The following is a 19,425-nucleotide window of genomic DNA, read 5'->3' on the forward strand; positions in this document are numbered from 1 at the left end:
TGCAAAGTTTGTTTAAATGGCAGTGGCTTTTTAAAGTGTACCTGTCAGTGCAAAAAAAATAAAGGGTTACTCAGTACTTAATCCTGATCATGTAAATGTTATGTATCTAGGACCTATATATCCCTTACAAATAGCCTATATATGTAGCTCACTTGCTTTTTGTTCTTTCCTTCTGAGGGGGCTTGTCCATCTCTCTCCCTCACTGTGATGACTCATCTGCTCTGAGTCTGGGAGCAGCCTGACAGTCTGCAAATCACTGCACAGTAGTTTTTTATGAATACATTTTCTATCTGTCCCTAGTAAAGCTGGATGCTAATCAACATAACTGTCACTATGTGTGTCACTCAGCTTTCACAGACTCCTGAATGTCTGATCAGCTTCTTTGTCATTCAGAAAGCTTTGGCTTTTCAAGCATGCTGGAAGTTGTAGTTTTGCAACAGCTGGAGCTGAAGTGTTTATAAAGCATTGTGTTAGAGCAGTGTTGCCTTTAGCTGTTGCAAAACTGCAACTCCCAGCATGTCCACACATCCTTTGTAGTTTTGCAAGAGCTGGAGGCACACAGCTGGAGAATACACAGCTCTAAAACAGAGTTTTACAAATATTTTACTCCCAGTTGTTGCAAAACTACAACTCCCATCATGGGAGTTGTAGTTTAGGATCAGCTGTAATGGTGCAATGGTGATCTCCTATACTGGATACCAACATACTTTACGGCCGGTATCCAGTATGCTGCAAAATAGTAGTAGTCTGTCTGCATAAAGACAGACGACCCCCCTAGTGGCAGCTATTTTCATTTTTTTGTCAAATTGAATTTATTTTTTATTTTATTTTTAATAAGATTACTTTTTTAAAATATACATTTATCAGTAGTACTAGAAAATATAAAAAGTTTTCACAATGACAGTGCCTCTAAGTGTTTGGTACCACTGGTATATTCATATAAATTCTCCTCAGGTGACAGAAGAAACATGCCGTATTTTGGAAGGACTGGGATATTCTTGTGAGTGTCGAGGACTGATCAACGTTAAGGGGAAGGGAGAACTCCGCACGTACTTTGTTTGTACAGACATGGCCAAATCCCAAAGCATTGGCATAAACTGACTTCAAGCCTGATTATTTCCTTACAGATTTAAAAAGGATGGAGAAACATTTTACATGCTGCCTAGTTTTCTATGAAGACTTTGCTAAGTAAAGAGTTGCTCTTTACTGAACTGTTAACAGTTCTGAGATCCTGCTTCAGGAAAGATCAGGAAAATTCTACATGACAATTCAGTATTTCCTACCCATATGTGGATGTTGGGTATGCCAGGTGAAATGGTAGTTCAGACCTCAAGTATGTTACTTTGTGGAACCTTGTATTTTACAAATTCTTTCCTATGTTATTCTTACAGACTGTAATTCTTATTTTTGGAAATAGGAAGCACAAAAAGTAATGACATAAGGGTTTAAACAGCTGCATTACATATCAGTGTGCCTAGCTTGCCAAATGTGAACCTTCTTTACCGAGACAGCAACAAGAAAACAAAGTAGTAACCCTACATCATTTTCAGGCACTCTAGAAGCAGATGACTAGATTTCGTTGTCAGGTAATGAAAACATGGCGTCAGGGGGTTGTAAGCAGAGGTCGACATGCCCCCCTCCAGGAGAGCCAGGGCGCAGGCCAGGAGATCGCAGGGGGTCCCATCAGACGGCTCCACCCATTCAATCCCCCACACTTAATTTCTCGCACTGCAGTGTATCTTCAAAGCTCTACAGGAGTAGAAGTCCATTGTTTTTTAACCTATTAAGTTGTAATATGCTAATTCCCAGGTTTAGGATTGGCTGTAGGGCAAAGGAACAAAGCTGAGAGGAAGTTTGCACGAGGAATTTTTTTTTTTTTTTAATATAATATAAACTTCACTGATTTTAGCATCTGCTATAGGCACTAGATTCTATTGACTTCAGTTCCAGTTTTATACAGTTAGGCCTTATGCACACTGCCCTACTATAGACCTATAATACAGTGTCCATCACTTGCTATGGGTCTGTACGGTACCTCTGTGCGCTCTGACGTTATACAAAGACGACCAAGAAAAGTGAAAAACAAAATTAAATTTTCACCAAATTAAAAGGCACCAGAGACCATTGCAGCCAGATGGAACAAGGCAGTAATGTTCACCATCAGCCCTAGCTACAAAAATATATATATGTTGACAATTTATTAAGTTGTTTTAAAAGCTTTAGTTGTATTTTACATCTTATTTGACAATGTTTTTTGTGTAAGAAAATAGTATTAAACATGCAGGCTCAGAGCATATGAAAATAGCTATAAAAGGGACATAGAAATAGAGATGAGCAAAGTTACAGTGAGTTGATTCGTCACAAACTTCTCGGTTCAGCAGTTGTTGACTTTATCCTGCATAAATGAGTTCAGCCTTCAGGTGCTCCGGTGGGCTGGAGACTCTTTCCTAGGACTGTATCCACCTTTTCCAGCCCACCGGAGCACCTGAAATCTGATCTAATTTATGCAGGATAAAGTCAGCAACTGCCAAACTGAGAAGTTCGTGACGAATCGAATCTCTGTAACTTCACTCATCTCTAATAATAAATATAGAAAGTCATTGCATCCCCTTCACTGCCACTGAGCAAGGAATATTAACTGTGTGCATGCGCTAACTGCATAGAATACTTTTGGTAGTAGACAGAAGAAATGTTTCACAGTCTGTGGTTATATTAATCAGAAGAACTGTGTTAATATAAGTTTAGATGTATATACGGTCATGCACTGCTGCAGCGTCTTTTGTGGATTATGTGCAGCAATGCACCATGTGTACTTCAAAAAGCAACACGTTTTCCCAATAATCTTGGATCAAATAAATGTAAATCAAATGAGAACAGTGGACGGAGCCTACAAAGCAACAGGACTCTTGTGTTCTCATCTTCACTTAAATGTTTTAGACTGAGGATTGGAGAGGCACCTGGTAGATTGAGCGCTAGTGTTGCCAAGTCAACCTTATGACACAAACCCTCCTATGTGAGGGTAATATGGGTAAGTCTGCAACAGGACAGATTCCTCTGGGAGGAGAAAGAATAATATGTTCCCTAGCCCCAAGTGACCCACTTCTATCCCCATCTCTCAGATAACTCCAGTATTGCTAGTACTCTAACCTACAAGCTTGAAGGAGTTAACATTTAAAAAGGGTTTCTGGACTTTGTTTTTGGCAATGAATATCTGGTTTGGGGGCAGATATCCTGCACCCCCGCCAGTCAGTTAGCTGTATGTGAACAGTCAGAGCTGGAGCACATGGTTCCAGTCATTGTGTAGCGGCTGTGCCAGGTTACTGCAGCTCAGCAACCATTCACTGCAAAGGGATTGGATGTGCAATAACCCAGCCTGGCTACATTTCAGCTCCATTTCTGTACATCACCAAGCGTGTCTGCACCACACTGATCAGATACTAAGGGCCTATCATGATGATAGTCTATAAAAGTCCCTTGGAGAATTTTGCAAGACAAAACTTGCTATTTTTATTTTATCTTAAATAATTTTGAGTGCAGAGGCCAATGGACACCCATATCTCCTGCCAGATCATGTGTCATAAAATAGTGCAGTACATTTTCAACTTTCAAGAGAACTTGTGCAACTAGCCTTTATTAATGAGACAACCATGAACTATCCCAATTGTGCCCTATACTTTTGTATCTCATGACTGGTGAAAAAGAGAATGCAGAGTTACAGATACAAAGGAACCTTAACCATGCAGCTTCCATCTGTCAGTGGCCATAGCACCACAAGTTGTGATACCCAGAGCTTGGACCATTGCCATAGTGTTTTTACTGTAATAATAGTAAGAGTGTTTGTATATAGTGTTGTAACCAGTTTGGTTGAATTATAGTATTCATCAGCTTAAATCAGCACAATTTGTCATTTGAAGACAACTGGTCAGAAAAAGGACACTTTGGCGTGGCGCCACTCTGTTTTGTATTTTGCATCAGTATTAACGTCACTTTTAGAAGTAACAATGGAAATTGTTACAAATTCTGATGCACATACTACCATGTGAAAGTAGCCAACTTTTTGTTTGGCAATAAGGGTCATTTCACATATCATGTGCCCAGTATTCAGAAAATGATCAGTATGCACTTATCACCATTCTGGCCACTAGAGATGAGCGAAGTTACAGTGATTCAATTCATCACAAACTTCTCAGCTCGGCAGTTGCTGACTTTAGCCTGCATAAATGAGTTCAGCTTTCAGGTGCTCCGGTGGGCTGGAGACTCTCTCCTAGGACTGTATCCACCTTTTCCAGCCCACCGGAGCACCTGAAAGCTGAACTCATTTATGCAGGCTAAAGTCAGCAACTGCCGAGCCGAGAAGTTTGTGACGAATCGAATTACTGTAACTTCACTCATCTCTACTGGCCACTGTTCATTTAGAAATAAGACCTTCTTTATTTTTGGAAAAAGACATTTTTTTCCTCTAAAAATATAATCTAAAAGGTTTATATGTTCATCTGCACTATTGATCTATAAGACGTCTGTTCATAAGTGAATGACCAGGAAAATGTACCGTAGCTGGGATTTCAACAAACATTTTAAAAGATTCCACAATTTTGACAAATGTTTCTTTATCCCTAAAGCCATAGATTTGGCTACGTTACTTTTCCAGCTATCCACCCCAAGTTCAGTACCACCTCTTTTTGCACCTATTTTCCAGCATTATAAAAAGTAAAAAACCTGTATAACACAGACACTGACAAACCACACATACGTGAGTGTAGATGACTGTAACTAACTAGACAAGCAATTATTTGACTGCAGTAAAACAGGAGATGACTTCCTTGCAGCAGCTGCATACATCTAGTAGCTTAGAGCTGAGGCACTGGTTGTATGAGCAGACAGGAGCAGCCTGTGGTAAGCATTGCCCCACCTCCACTCCCTACAGTCCATCTTGTCTCCGTTACTATTGATGTACTGAACCTAACAGGCAGTGGACAGCAAATTCAGTGGGAGGGAGACCCCTACTGCCTTAAACTTTAAAGTTTTTACTTTCTACTTGCTTTTCTTTTGTGTCTAAAGGCAATAACATAAGAGACTTGTGTGTTAGCACTCCTGCTATCCGATGAACACAGAAGTTGTGAGCACATCCTTTAAAATACTCTCCTCCAACAAATGACCTCTAAGTGCCCAGACAAAAAGATTAAGAACATATTGTGCCAGTATAGCATTTCTACAAAATGAGAAAATAATTTGTAAACTGCTTTTCACATTTGATAAATGTTTATTTATGTGGTAAATGCTACAATGCCGTGTTTTATCCTCTGTGGAATGTTGTGTCAGATGTAGGATAATGTATTTGAATCATTTGTAAACCCTGCAAGGGAATTGTTTTTCTATTTATTGCCATGTCTGATGCAGATGCCTTATGTATGATGTATGACTAATTACTATGTAATTTAATTGCCTTAATGTCATTGTTTTGATTGTGGCAACCATAACTCAATTTTATCCAGCCGTGGATTAAAACATCGCCTTTAGGTCAACTTTTTGTTGGTATTACAAGACAATGGCCTAGTTGTGTATATAAACTGCACCAAAAGTTACAATTAGAAAATTGAGGTGTTTTTTCAAGTTGCAGTCAAATTTATCGGGAAAGACTTAAAATGACTTCTATTTAATTTTCTTACCTCCATGTATGTTACTGGAGGTTACCTGGGGGCAAACTGTGCCTAATATAATATGCTTTGTTGGAAAGTCTGAGTATATGCTTCCTGTATAAGGACGAGAATTGAATACAAGTTCTCACGACAACATAATTAGTTATGTGGATAACATCCAGTATGGCAATAGCTGTACTAGACGTTATTGATGTAACTATTTTTACTTGAAGTAAAATATTTTCCTTTTATAAAGAATCCTCTCACAGGACCAAGATTTACATTCACAGTGTAGCTGCACAATACTATTGATTTGCAAAAAAAACTAAAAACTTAAGGTTTTTCCCTTTGCAAATGCCCCATTTTTTTACCCACATAAACTTAAGACAGATGTTATCAAAACCATGGTCCTGTTTTTATTTGTAGTAAAAGATTAAAGGTATGTATTCATTTACAAGTTCTACTTCTTTCCAACTTTACGTCCCTATCGGTGGGCACTCGTTTCCATTTCTACATAACACTGTGCCATCTTGAGCTCCTGTTGGGAAATGGAAAAATATTGTAAATACAATTACTGCAATGGACAGAGTAACAGGATTTTCCTTCAGATATTCATTGTACCTGCAGTCAGATCCACCACCATCTCTTCTGTGCTCACATAAGGAGAGACAATTCCCATAGCCTTCCGGATGCCAAGAACACTAACAATGTCCCCTGGAGGCACCTGATGGGCTAATTCCTTTAGGTTTTCATTAACTTTTCCAGCTGTAAGCAAAAACAAAGCGTGAAGACATTTTCAATGATTATTTCTTTTAGAGAATAGGTCTATAGTCCAGGTGTTTTGAATGCATTAGCCTTTTTATCTTATCTATCTATCTTATAGATAATACTGTTAGTTGAAAAAAAAATGAAAGTGCGATTCCAGTGTTTAAGTGAATCACTACTGAAATACCAGTGTCATTCATTTCTTAACCTAGGCTTCCAAAGTGCTCTGTACACTATAAAAGCTATTGTAAAAAAAAAAAGGTCTGACATGTCAAGTTTTGGTTGGGATGGAGTTTCAGTGCTGACAACCCTTAAGCTCTTGATTGTAGCCTGAAAAGTGTGTAGCAGCTTACACTTACTGACTGACACACACACACACACACACACACACAATTTCTGCATGCATAGATAGGCCCACACACAGGTGTATTATAGCTGCATTCCTGCAATTTTATCAGTTTAGGTGATCACATCTATGGTCAGGCTGGGACTTGCTGTGGTAATATGGACACAAATGTGGCCATATTAAGTCCGCGTGAAATGCCTAATATTGAGTGCATGCCAAGTTAAGGCAGAGCAAGATGTCTGTGAGGTGCAAAGAGTGAAGTCAGAAAACGGGATGTTAACTTCTCCTATATGGCCCAATAGCAATCTGCAGTACTGTTAGGCTAGGTTCACACTACGGAATTTCCCCCTGCAATTCTGCTTTGAAATTGCAGGCAGAAATTCCGCTTGCTAAAATGTACTGTATAGTGAATGGGTTTCCATTCACAAATTTACACTTCGGAATTTGTGAACGGAAAATGCGATTGGAAGTTTCCGCCTGAAGAATGGCGTTGCTCATTCTTCAGGAGGAAATACTCTTTAGACTCTACGATCAAAGTTGATTGTGGCATCTAAAATGGGAGAAATCCATACCAGCTAGCTCAGGGGAGCTGTTCGGGACCGCCGTGGTGGCACTGCGGCGTCCAGAACAGCAGGAGGTGTCTTACCTTCTTCCCGGCTGTCCGATCGGCGTTTGATTGCTCCAAGCCTGAAATCCAGTCTTGAGCGCAGAAAACACTGATCAATGCATTCCTATGGCAATGCATTGAACAGTGCCTGCAATCAGTATATGCAATGTTACAGCCCCTAGAGGGGGCTAGAACACTGCATAAAAAATAAATAAAAAAAAGTAAAAAGTTAATAAATGTGATTTAACCCCTTCCCTCATAAAAATCAGAATCACCCCCTTTTCCCCACTTCAAAAAAAAGTGTGTAAAAATGAATACAAACCATAGGTGGTATCGCCGCGTGCGTTAATGTCCGAACCATAAAAATTATATTGTTAAATAAACTGCACGGTTAATGGCGTATGCGCCCAAAAAATTCAAAAAGTCCAAAATAACGTATTTTTGGTCACTTTTTATACCATTAAAAAAAAATGAAACAGCGATTAAAAAGTCTGATCAAAAATGGTACCGATAAAAACTTCCGATCACGGTGCAAAAAATTAGCCCTCATAATTTGTGGAGAAATAAAAAAAAGTTAGTGGTCAGAAGATGACAACTTTTAACAAATACATTTTTGTGCATGTAGTTATGATTTTTTCCAGAAGTACAACAAAATCAAACCTATATAAAACATACTGCATAGAAACGGAAGTCCCCAAAAGTTACAAAATGGCATTTTTTCTTCAATTTTGTCACACAATTTTTTCGGTAAAATGACTGATGTCAACAAAGTAGAATTGGTGGCACAAAAAAAAAAACACATCATATGGATTTTTAGGGTGCAAAATTGAAAGGGTTATGATTTTTAAAATGTAAGGAGGAAAAAACTAAAGTGCAAAAATGCTACAATGCACATTGTGAAAACTATAAGCATAGAACTGAAGAGAAGACTGAACTATTTTCCCCCTTCCATGCTATTAGTCAGAGCGCCAGTTTTCTAATACAAATCTGCAAATGCCTCTAAAGCTGCTAAAGATGCCTCTAAAGGTATCAAAAAGGTTTAGGGATGTCCCGATAACATTTTTTTTTTAAGACCGAGTATGAGTACCGATACTTTAATTCTAGTACTCGCCGATACCAAGTACGAGTACTTTTATTCTAAAGGGAATCCGACACCAGGGTGACCCGGTTTCTGGCGCTGTTTACCGTATATGTGGGTTCTTGTTGTGTACAATGGAGGCGGCTGCTGTAATATGAGCCAAGATTTCTCTCTTCTCCATTGGGCACAACAGGGAATTTGTATTGCCAGCTAAACCGATGATCACATGGTGAGCAGCGGTAGAAAGCGGGTGACCTGCACTAGCTACCTAAAGTTAGTGCAGGTGACTCTGCTGTAAGATTGCCTTTAATAGTAGGTAGTACCCCCTTGTAAGTAGTATAGACAGTTGCAGACATTAGACAGCAGCCAACCCTGTAGAACACAGCCCCCCTGCAGACATTTTTATCAGCCCTCCTGTAGCCAGCAGGACCCCCCTTGCAGTTGCTTACTTGCCTGTCGCCGCTCCGCTGTCCCTTTCCCTTTACTGCCGCTGCTCCGTTCTGCCATCTGAATCATGTGGTCTAATGGAGGAGCATGTGACATACACGTCACTCTGCTTCCTCCGTAGCATTACGCTGGGCGCAGGGGAGGAGGTGGAGTGACGCGAGTGTCACATGCTCCTCCATAAGACCACATGATTCAAACGGCAGAACGGAGTAGCGGCAGTAAAGGGGGCGGCGGAACAGGGCTGCGGCACGATGCGGATCGGAGAAGCAGCGGAGCACTCCACCAGGTATCGGGGGCATTAGACGAGTCCCCGATACCATGCAAATACCGGGTATCGTCCCCGATACCAATACTAGTATCGTTATCGGGACATCCCTAAAAATGTTATCTGTTAAACCTATGTCCATTTGGAACTCCTAAAAATAAAGTAATCAGCACAGAATTTTGTGCTTAAAATGACAACATTTGTGGAGATTTACTTTTTAGGATGTATTTTAGCAGTTGTTGTATCTTACCAATCTGAAGTTCCTTGGCTGATGGTGCCAGTAAACAGATCATGTTAGGAGGAGGCTTTGTACTAAGACGATCATTTTGCACCTCTTGTAGCTCCCGGATCAAAACAGTAGTTTCATCAAGTTTCCTCTGGATCTTCTCAGCTTCTGCAAATATATTCATCATTAAAAAAAAAACTTTAGCCAGATAAAATGTCCATAGTACAGTGGAGTTTTTTTTTTATTACTATAATTAAGTTTCTTCTCCAGTTTGGGTGAAGCTATTCCATTGTGAAGACCATCATTACATTACCCAAGGCACTGGACACAGAATGAAGAGCGACCGAGAAAATGCAGTAATTCCCCAGATTTCAATGTCCTTGTGCAAAGGGTTATATCACATATACTGCATCTTTCTGAACTTATTATAAAAGTAAGTTTTTCTTCAAGCACCTCAAGTTTTACCAGATCTGTATAACCCACATCAATCTTCTTAAAAACATTGGACACACAATCGCTCAGTACTAACCTGGTGAATGAGATGTAAGCCACATATGCAATACCGATACGGATGTAAAATCAAACAATGCAAGATGGAAAATAGCACTCAAAGCAGGATGTCCAAGAAAATGTGGTTTAATCGCCCATCAAACACAGAAATGCAATGCTTTTCCTTTACTACAAGGTCTTTATTAAGCGTGATCAAAGACCTTATTGTAAGGTCGAAACGTTGTAATTCTGTATTTGATGGGTAAATAAACCACATTTTCTTGGATATGCTTGGAGCGCTGTCTTCCGTTTTGCATTGTTTGCTTTTGGATTCTAGCCCTGCTCAAGCTCTGAGGACTGGAGCCCAGGGACTGTTAAGTCCTCTCTGTGCATTCCATTCCCGGCTTGCTTTTGGACCAATACTGATGTATGTGTAATGTCACGGAGTCTCAAAGGTTTATAAATAAACTGCTGTCTTCTTTGATCATGCTGGCTAGATAAATGACCCAATATTAGTTTGGCCTACTTTCTGGCACCGCACCGGTCTCTATAAACACAACAGGATATTCTGATACAACAGCTATAAAATCCACAACTTACACAAAAATTGTACAAACAAAACACACCCTTCAAGCTAAATTTACCTTCATTATCAAGAGTTTCATCAAATATTCCGAGCACAGACTTCAGACTTACAAAGTCATCAGAGCTATTGCTGGTGTCTGGCTTTGACGACTGTTCACCCATAGTTGCCTAAAAATAAAACAGCATACTATGAAGAAAGCATTAGTGCTACAGCTGTACTAATGAGCATATAACATCCTCTAGTATTATCTACACTCACATTTCTTTGTTGTGTGCAATCATATAACAGAGTAAATGTACTTACTGCATTCTGTTCTCGTTCTGTTCTGGAATATTCTCCATCACTGAAAACATCAAGAATACAGTCCGCTATTCCATAAGGTTGGTATTTTGAGTTCTCCAAGAATTCCTCTATGCTTTAAAAAAAAAAAAAAAAATAATAATATTTTTGCAACTAGCAATACACATTAGGTTCATGAGGCTCATAAAGGGATACTCCACCCCTAGACATCTTATCCCCATCTAAAGGATAGGGATAAGATGTCTGATTGGGGTCTCCGGCGTGCCACCCTAGTCATCCAGTACACGAGCGAACTCCACTCCGTGCCAGATGACTGATGACTAAAGCTGTTGCGCCGCTAGATTGATGTCTATGGGAATACAGAAGTTCCATATTTACCTGTTGGCACGCTCCTGCAGGCTCCAGCAGCATCCTGTACTGTCGCTGTGCGCTGATGACATCACTCATCAATGTGCAGCGACAGCGAAGGATGCCGCCAGAGCGCGTGATGACCGGTAAATATGAAAGCCGGGAATGGGGATGGACGTGGGAATCAGGCGGTGAGACTCTGGCCCCACAGAAGCCGCTGAAATTACATGATTTAAAGCAGCAGCTTTAAAATCATTGAACCGCTGCGGCTTCTGCAGGGCCAAAAAGATTTATCGGGGTACAACACGCATTTACACGCACCCTCATTTTAACAAGGATATTTGGGTAAAAACTTTATTTTTTAACCACATTTGCTTGGAAAAATGAGGGTGCGTGTTATAGGCCAGTGCGTGTTATACCCCAATAAATACGGTACTTATTTATTTTTAAGTAGATGATGATGACGACACTGTACACTGGAAGAAGTGGTAATAAGGGTAACTACAACAGGTCCTCACGTTTATAGGAATCTACAGGAGTCCCTCAGAATTTATTCATCTCAGAGCAGATTACAGGGTGTTGCACCAACGCTGGGAAAATCCTTACTGAAATGATCTGGTAGGCTAAACAATGCAAAGACCTGCCGGCCCCCCAAGTTGATAAATGTTTTAATGTTTCTTGCCTACTATTATTACTATTTTATTTAAACTACATACCCTGGATTGGCAGGTTTACTTGCTTATAGTAAACTGTATGAATAAGCCTGTATGCCGAGTTAAGCTCTTGGGGTACACCAATGACGTGAACAAGGCCTTAGAAATAACAGCAGTTAGGTATAGATATACAAATGTAGGCTGAATTCAAGCACAGCTGTCATGAGGTTTGGAGCATATAACCTAACCCCAGTGTATGGTGTGTAAAATATGTCTGCAGCCTCACCATTATCCCTCTTACAGCTTTTATTAGCTCAAAAAACACTTATATGCAGCGACTGACAGTCTGATAGGAGTGGCTAGGGGTTCTCTATGCCCTGCAGCCGCCACTCCTATCCCCTGTACACCAGCGCTGGGACCGCTGTGTCATTGACACACAGGTCCCAGCGCATGCGCCCCTTATCCTTTATATGTAAGCGCCGACATTTCTTTAGAAAACGTGAGCGCTCACTTCAACTGTCTGAGCCCGTGTGCGCCTTCTCTTAATTCTTCCTGTGCAGGAGATGCGCTGGGCTCTTCTGCATTCATTAGAGGCAAAGAGCGCTCACTCTCTGCCTCCAGTATTGCCCGGGTGCACGGAGGTGTCAGACAGAGCGCTCGCTCTGTAAAGAAATGTCGGTCAGTGCTTACATATGAAAGATTAGGGGCGCATGCGCTGGGACCTGGGTCTCAATCACACAGCGGTCCCAGCGTTGGTGTACAGGGGATAGGTGTTGCGGCCGCGGGGCATAGCGAACCCCTGGCCACGCCTATCAGACTGTCAGTGGCTGCATATATAAAAGTGTTTTTTTTATATATATTTTGTTTAGGTTTATATACAAATACAGATAAATAATTCCGACCCAATTCTATTCTTACATAATCATCCCTTTTTATTTCTTGTCTATTGTATGTCGGAAATATTAACAAAAACTAAAAAAATTTACAAAAAGAGAAAAAGGAAAGTAGTTGGAGTTAGAATGGGGGCTAAGTAGGCTAAGGGGGGGTGCAAAATTAAATGATGAATTATTAGTTATTAATTATAAATACTGATTGGCTTATATTTTAACCATTTCGCCCATGCTTCTCTAAATTGAATAAGTGTAATCATTTGAATCAATGTATCAAATTAATTTTACTTTTGGTCTCCGGAATCTCAGAATCCTTCCACTTTGCTGCTATTTTATTTCTAACAATGGTTAAATAGTGGATTATAATTGTTGTATCTACTAATGGTAGGTCCCAAAAGGGCTACTTCTGGGCCCCATGGTATTGTATAGCCTATTATTTTACATGAACGTATTGAAAGTTTGCCTCCACACTTCTTGAATGCAAATGCTCTCCCACCACATATGCATGTATGCTCCTATCTGTGTGTTACAGCGCCAACAATTCTTTGACATTCTATAAGGAGTTAGATGCCACCTGTACACTAATTTCCCGGCGGTCTCAAGATGTGCTGCACATTTAGAGATCTTCGTTCCCAGTATAAATGCCTTAGCCCATTGTTGAGCTGTAAATGTTTCCCCCAGATCCATCTCCCATTTGTCACATAGGGGCTGCAATTCATTTTCTCCTAACTGGGCTTGGTATATTTTAGATAACATTTAGTATTTAATCTTTTGCGAAGGAGAAGTTGTTTTAACGTAGGAATTTTACTGTTCCCTAGGTGATTTATTGAGTTAAAAGTGTTTAATAAGAGGGATAAAGGCGAGGCTGCAGACATATTTGACACCAAATACACACACTGTGGTTAGGTTCTATGCCCCGAACCTCATGACCGTTGCGCTTTAAGGGTATAGCTAGGTAGGAGAGGACCCACAGCAGAGTCTTCAGGGGCTGTATTAGAAGGGAAAGAAGCTGTGCTTGTACATGAGAGCTAGTAAAGGCAGCAGCATCTCTGGCACACAGACCTCACATATGGAATAGATTACTGGAAGGAAAATGTCAACTTAATCCAAGTTTGAATCTGAGAGCAGACTGCAAACTGCATTTCAAGATGTCAGCTTTATTTTGTTTATTTTTGTAATTCAGGATATCCACTAATGTATGTGAAGAAAAAATATTTGTTTGCCAGATGTTGTCTACAGACATTCATAGGTACTGCTTACCCGTCCCTCTTAATGCTGGCTGCTTGGCAGCCCCTTAGCTTTGCTGGGGCACATAGATGACCTGGGACTGAAGATTAACAACTGCCCACTAATATTGTCAAGTTTTAGAATCCCTATATATAAGGGTTTTGCTTTCACATTCTGTCAGATTTACTAATAGACCATTTGTTGGTTCATTATGGGACAATACGCGCCAACATGTTGTCATTAGTTAGTCAGGACTTTTAAATTTACTGTGAGGTTTTCAGAGCGGTTTTGTTGATAAAAGATAAACCCAACATAAGCATGATAAATCTTTAAGAAGAAAAAGTGGGCTATTCTCTGTTGTGAGACTGATACTCACCTACTATCTCATCACTGACTATTTTGAAAGAAGAGCTATGCTTTAACTAAGACCCAGATTTTATTTGGTCTTAAATCAGTGGTTAAAACCTTAAAAAAAAAATAAAAAACTCCTCATGTTAAGTTCATGCATGGAGAGCTAATTTCTATTACAGAACTTAAACACTGTCACACATGGACTAAGAAAAGTGGACTGGGATGTGACAAAATAAATAGTTTGTCTTTAACACCTTACACCTGCGGATAGGGGATACATTTTATTCCATGAGACTACTCCTTTAAAGGGGATCTCCGGTGCTTAGACATCTTATCCCCTATCCAAAAGGATAGGGGATAAGATGCCTTATCGCAGGAGTCCCGCCGCTGGGGAACCCTGGGATCTTGCATGCGGCACCCCGTTTGTAATCAGTCCCCGGAGCGTGTTCGCTCCGGGACTGATTACCGGCGACTACAGGGCGGGCGGTGTGTGATGTCACGCCTCCGCCCCCGTGTGAAGTCCACCCCTCAATGCAAGTCTACGGGAGGGGGCGCGATAGCTGTCACGCCTCCTCCCGTAGGCTTGCATTGAGGGGCGGAGCGTGATGTCACACGGGGGCGGAGGCGTGAAGTCACACGCCGCCCACCCTGTAGTCGCCGGTAATCAGACCCGGAGCGAACACGCTCCGGGGACTGATTACAAACGGGGTGCCGCATGCAAGATCCCAGGGGTCCCCAGCGGCGGGACTCCCGCGATCAGGCATCTTATCCCCTATCCTTTGGATAGGGGATAAGATGTGTAAGCACCGGAGAACCCCTTTAATGGCAGTCACACGCTAGGCTGATTCAAAGTAGCCTCGCTGAAGAAATTGGAAAAATCTTGTTGTTGCTCTTCAGTGTGGAGGATTACTTTATACCCTAGGTCAGTGGTCTCCAACCTGCAGACCTCCAGATGTTGCAAACCTACAACTCCCAGCATGCTGGGAGTTGTAGTTTTGCAACATCTGGAGGTCCGCAGGTTGGAGACCACTGCCCTAGGTGTTATCTTCATGCATCCCTATACTTTCCTTTTTTCCGGTGATAAGCATCTCTACCTTTTCATCTGCTACTTTTTTTTTTTCTGAATTTGGGAAATTTGCATTATCCTATTATGTCCACCCATGCAACATATCTGGTAAACAAAACTAGAAACTATACCTGAACGTGCCCTGAAGATTGGGTTCTTCTCCATATGTTGTGTAAATAAGGTCAGAGTCGTCCTTGCTGATGTTTGCAAACGTTGAGTCATATGAGGGAGCGTAGGAGGTGAATGGTCCATAGTTCAAGTATAAAACTAAAGATAAATCACATATAATGTACTGATATTATGCATTCACAATTTGGGCGGCAATAAAGTTAAATAATGAGTCATATAACCTTTTGAAGGCAAGATGTCATGAATTATACATAAGGGCATTTTTACATGACCATAATACACCCTTAAAATTCAAACCTCCTGAACAAGACTTAGATCATCACAAGCTGTTATAGGGATCAAAGTCTGACTCAGCAGGTCCAAGTTTGGTGTAAATGATGCCTGAAAGTAGCCGAACTATTCATATTTAGCAAATACACTGCTTGAAAAATAAAGGGAACACAAACAACACCATGGCCCTCATTTACTATTGCAAACCTGACATGTTTTGTCGGGTGGTGCGCCAGAATTTAAAAAAACCTGACTGACTAACTCTCCATTTTACTAAGAAACCCTGAAAAAGGGGTGTGGTCTTCGGGAAAAGGGGGTGTGGTCACCGAAAAGGGGCGTGTCCTGACATTTTCACAAAAACGCAACATAGTTACAAAGGTTTCCACAGAAAATGTGGTGGCTTAGAGCAGAGGAAAACCCGACAGATCAGAGCATGTGTAAAAAAAAAAAAGCAAAATGTAGAAAAAGTGGAAAATGTAGGGAAACCTTAGTAAATACCGTGGAAAATAAATTGTAGGGAATTACAACCCATAAAGAAACCTACACAACACTCTTCGTAAATAAAGGCCAATGTAACTCCAATCAATTTCACATGCTGTTGTGCAAATGGAACAGACAACAGGTGAAAATTATAAATAATTAGCAAGACACCCCCGAATAAAGGAGTGGTTCTGCAGGTGGTGACCACAGACCACTCCTGGCTGGTTCCTGGCTGATGTTTTGGTCACTTTTGAATGCTGGCGGTGCTTTCACTCTAGTGGTAGCATGAGACGGAGTCTACAACCCACACTGGTGGCTCAGGTAATGCAGCTCATCCAGGATGGCACCTCAAGGTGAGCTGTGGCAAGATGGTTTGCTGTGTCTGTCAGCGTAGTGTCCAGAGCATGGAGGCGTTACCAGCAGGAGACAGGCCAGTACATCAGGAGATGTGCACGAGGCCGTAGGAGGTCAACAACCCAGCAGCAGAACCGCTACCTCCACCTTTATGCAAGGAGGAGCACTGCAAAAGGACCTCTGGCAGGCCTAGAACGTGCATGTGTCCACTCAAACGGTCAGAAACAGACTCCGTGAGGGTGGTATGAGGGCCTGACGTCCACAGGTGGGGTTGTGCTTACAGCCCAACACCGTGCAGGACATTTGGCATTTGCCAGAGAACACCAAAATTGGCAAATTCGCCACTGGCGCCCTGTGCTCTTCACAGATGAAAGCAGGTTCACACTGAGCACGTGACAGAGTCTGGGGACGCAGTGAAGAACGTTCTGTTGCATGCAACATCCTCCAGCATCACCGGTTTGGAGGTGGGTCAGTGATTGTGTGGGGTGGCATTTCTTTGGGGGGGGCCGTACAGCCCTCTATGTGCTTGCCTGAGGTAGCCTGACTGCCATTAGGTACTGAGATGAGATCCTCAGACCCCTTGTGAGACCATATGCTGGTCCGGTTGGCCCTGGGTTCCTCCTAATGCAAGACAATGCTAGACCTCATGTGGCTGGAGTGTGTCAGCAGTTCCTGCAAGAGGAAGGCATTGATGCTATGGACTGGTCCGCCCGTTCCCCAGGCCTGAATGCGATTGAGCACATCTGGGACATCATGTCTTACTCCTTCCACCAACGCCCTGTGCACCACAAACTGTCCAGGAGTTGGCGGATGCTTTAGTCCAAAAAAAAAAAAAAATCATTGCACCAAGTAAACAATTTTGCAAAGCTCGACACTATCAGGTACTACTAAATATCCATAACATTTAGGCCAAAGGAAGAAGTGTATTCAAAGAGAAACAAAAAAAGTGTAAGAAACAAACATGTGCTTCTCCATTGTTCATTCTTATGATGGCTTAAAAAACTGCATCATAAACTGCTAGAAAACATGCCTGTGTGATTTCCCATTTTACGCTGTGGATCCATCGGTGATCTGACCCATAGTGTGCCTCCAGCTGTTGCCACCCCCACCATGCCCCCGGGCCTGCTTGCAGCGGCAATCCAGCACGTTGCAGGCCTCTATGTGGTTGATCCAATCGGCGGACTGCCGCTGCCAACAGGCCAGGGGGCGGGGCGGTTGGCAACAGCTGGAAGCCCACTATGGGTCGGGTCACCTGCGGATCCGCAGCGTAAAATACACTGTGAATCCATTACGTGCTACCCTATGGGTAGGTTCACGTGTGTATTTTCTGCTGCAGATTTGCTGTAGCTCATTTTGCTACCCACTGAAGTCAATGGGCAGCAAAAATCTGCAGCAAAAATATGCACGTGTGAGGCTTTGGTGTTGGAACATTAAAAATATTTTCCAGTATTAAATAAGAACTGCTTTTTCTTCAGAACCAGACCATTGTCCATAGGCTGTGGCATTGTAGCTCATCACTCAGTAGGGACTCATTAGGGATATAGGTTGAACTTGATGGACTCTGGTCTTTATTCAACCTTATGAACTATGTTACTATTCTCGAGAAAGAGGACTAGCTAAAGTCAGAGAACAAGAGTTATGCTGTTATTTTATTAAAAAAATATATATTTTTTTAAATAAATATTTAACCTCTTAGGATGTATTCACACCACCATTTGGGCATACTGCAGCAGAAGAATAAAAAAAATTGGCTGCTGCGCTATCTCCACCACACCTAATTCATTTTTATGAGCCGGACAGAGTCCTATAGTGACTCCGAGTCGACTTATTTTTGGACTGATCCAGTCCAAAAGTGAGCAGACTGGAGTGACTGATGAGTGTTTACTTTTAGCAGGACACATTGTAATTTTGAACAGCCTATTAAAAAAATATATATATACCTCCATTCAGTTCAGACTATTACAGTGTTGATGCAGAGGAATGCAAAAAATCCTTCCCTACTCGAAATAAGAATTAATTCCTGGATTAATGACCCTTCTCCGAAACCTAATGAATATAGCCTGTGATATTCATGAGAAGGTGCTGTTACATGAGAGAACAGATGGGTCAGTAATATATTATATCTATCTATATATCTATCTAGATATCTATTTATATAACGCACCCAAAATATTTTGGCTGAAGAATCAAGGGGGTGCCCAAAAAAAATGATAATGTTCTTTCAGGATCAAAATTTCCCTGTCTGTCCCGCTCATAATTGAACCCCCCACTACCAGCACCTGTCTGGCCTTCCCTGCACTCCTACTCCCCTCCTTACTGAAGCAGAGTCTTGCTGCAACAGTGCTAGGCCCAAAAAAACATCCTCATCATTTGCCAACCTGGCAATCGAGGCTCTCTGGCCTTAGAACTGTGGCCAAGCTGGCTGCCTCACTGTCCTGCACCTTCAATACCACTATACTGCCCCAACAAGTGCTTGTTCAGTGAGCAGCAGACTCCTTCCCAAATTGTCAATGGATCTCAATGTTGCAAGCCGCTCATTTAGATCCAGAATGTGGGCTTCCAAATGAGCGACGTGCATGCAATATGTACTGCTGCAAATTTCAATTTCCAATATCTTTCTGAGCCTGCTAGCAGTAGATGCAAACCCTCAAGTATGGTCTTAACTACATCTCCTGGAAAACCACAGCCACCTTTTTGTCATTTTTTTATATCTAGAGAAAAGTTGCTAAAATTGTGCAAATTAAGTTCAAATTCAAGCTGTAAAATGTAGTGTAGGACATTTTATATGACCCTTGTGGTTGTTACCGGTAAAAATGTAAATGCTATTATTACAATATAATGTGTGTTGAGCTTACAAGCACTTAATTGGTAAATAAGGGAAACATAGTAAACTAATGTGAACTGGGAATTTC

At 41.4% G+C, this 19,425-nt stretch overlaps 2 protein-coding genes across 11 annotated transcripts in view; one reads left to right on the forward strand and one right to left on the reverse strand.

Annotated features, from left to right (window-relative positions):
• The window catches only part of ADCY7 (adenylate cyclase 7), a 243,687-nt gene extending 241,299 nt beyond the window's left edge, over positions 1-2,388 (forward strand). For all 9 annotated transcript variants that reach the window (XM_056526352.1, XM_056526348.1, XM_056526347.1 and 6 more), the window contains one exon: positions 955-2,388. In XM_056526352.1, coding sequence (XP_056382327.1) covers positions 955-1,101 — 147 coding nt within the window. In that variant the 3' untranslated portion in view covers positions 1,102-2,388. The remainder of the gene's footprint in view (positions 1-954) is intronic.
• Positions 2,389-4,347: 1,959 nt separating this feature from the next.
• Positions 4,348-19,425, reverse strand: part of BRD7 (bromodomain containing 7) — a 49,063-nt gene continuing 33,985 nt past the window's right edge. Inside the window, exons 11-16 of one of the 2 annotated variants that reach the window (XM_056526357.1) lie at positions 15,412-15,547; positions 10,749-10,860; positions 10,504-10,612; positions 9,395-9,538; positions 6,258-6,401; positions 4,348-6,174 (exon numbers count right to left, since the gene is read on the reverse strand). In XM_056526357.1, coding sequence (XP_056382332.1) covers positions 6,113-6,174; positions 6,258-6,401; positions 9,395-9,538; positions 10,504-10,612; positions 10,749-10,860; positions 15,412-15,547 — 707 coding nt within the window. In that variant the 3' untranslated portion in view covers positions 4,348-6,112. The remainder of the gene's footprint in view (positions 6,175-6,257; positions 6,402-9,394; positions 9,539-10,503; positions 10,613-10,748; positions 10,861-15,411; positions 15,548-19,425) is intronic. The other variant, XM_056526356.1, reaches the window with a different exon arrangement.

Source organism: Hyla sarda, chromosome 6 (assembly GCF_029499605.1).
Source record: "Hyla sarda isolate aHylSar1 chromosome 6, aHylSar1.hap1, whole genome shotgun sequence".
Lineage (NCBI taxonomy): Eukaryota > Metazoa > Chordata > Amphibia > Anura > Hylidae > Hyla > Hyla sarda.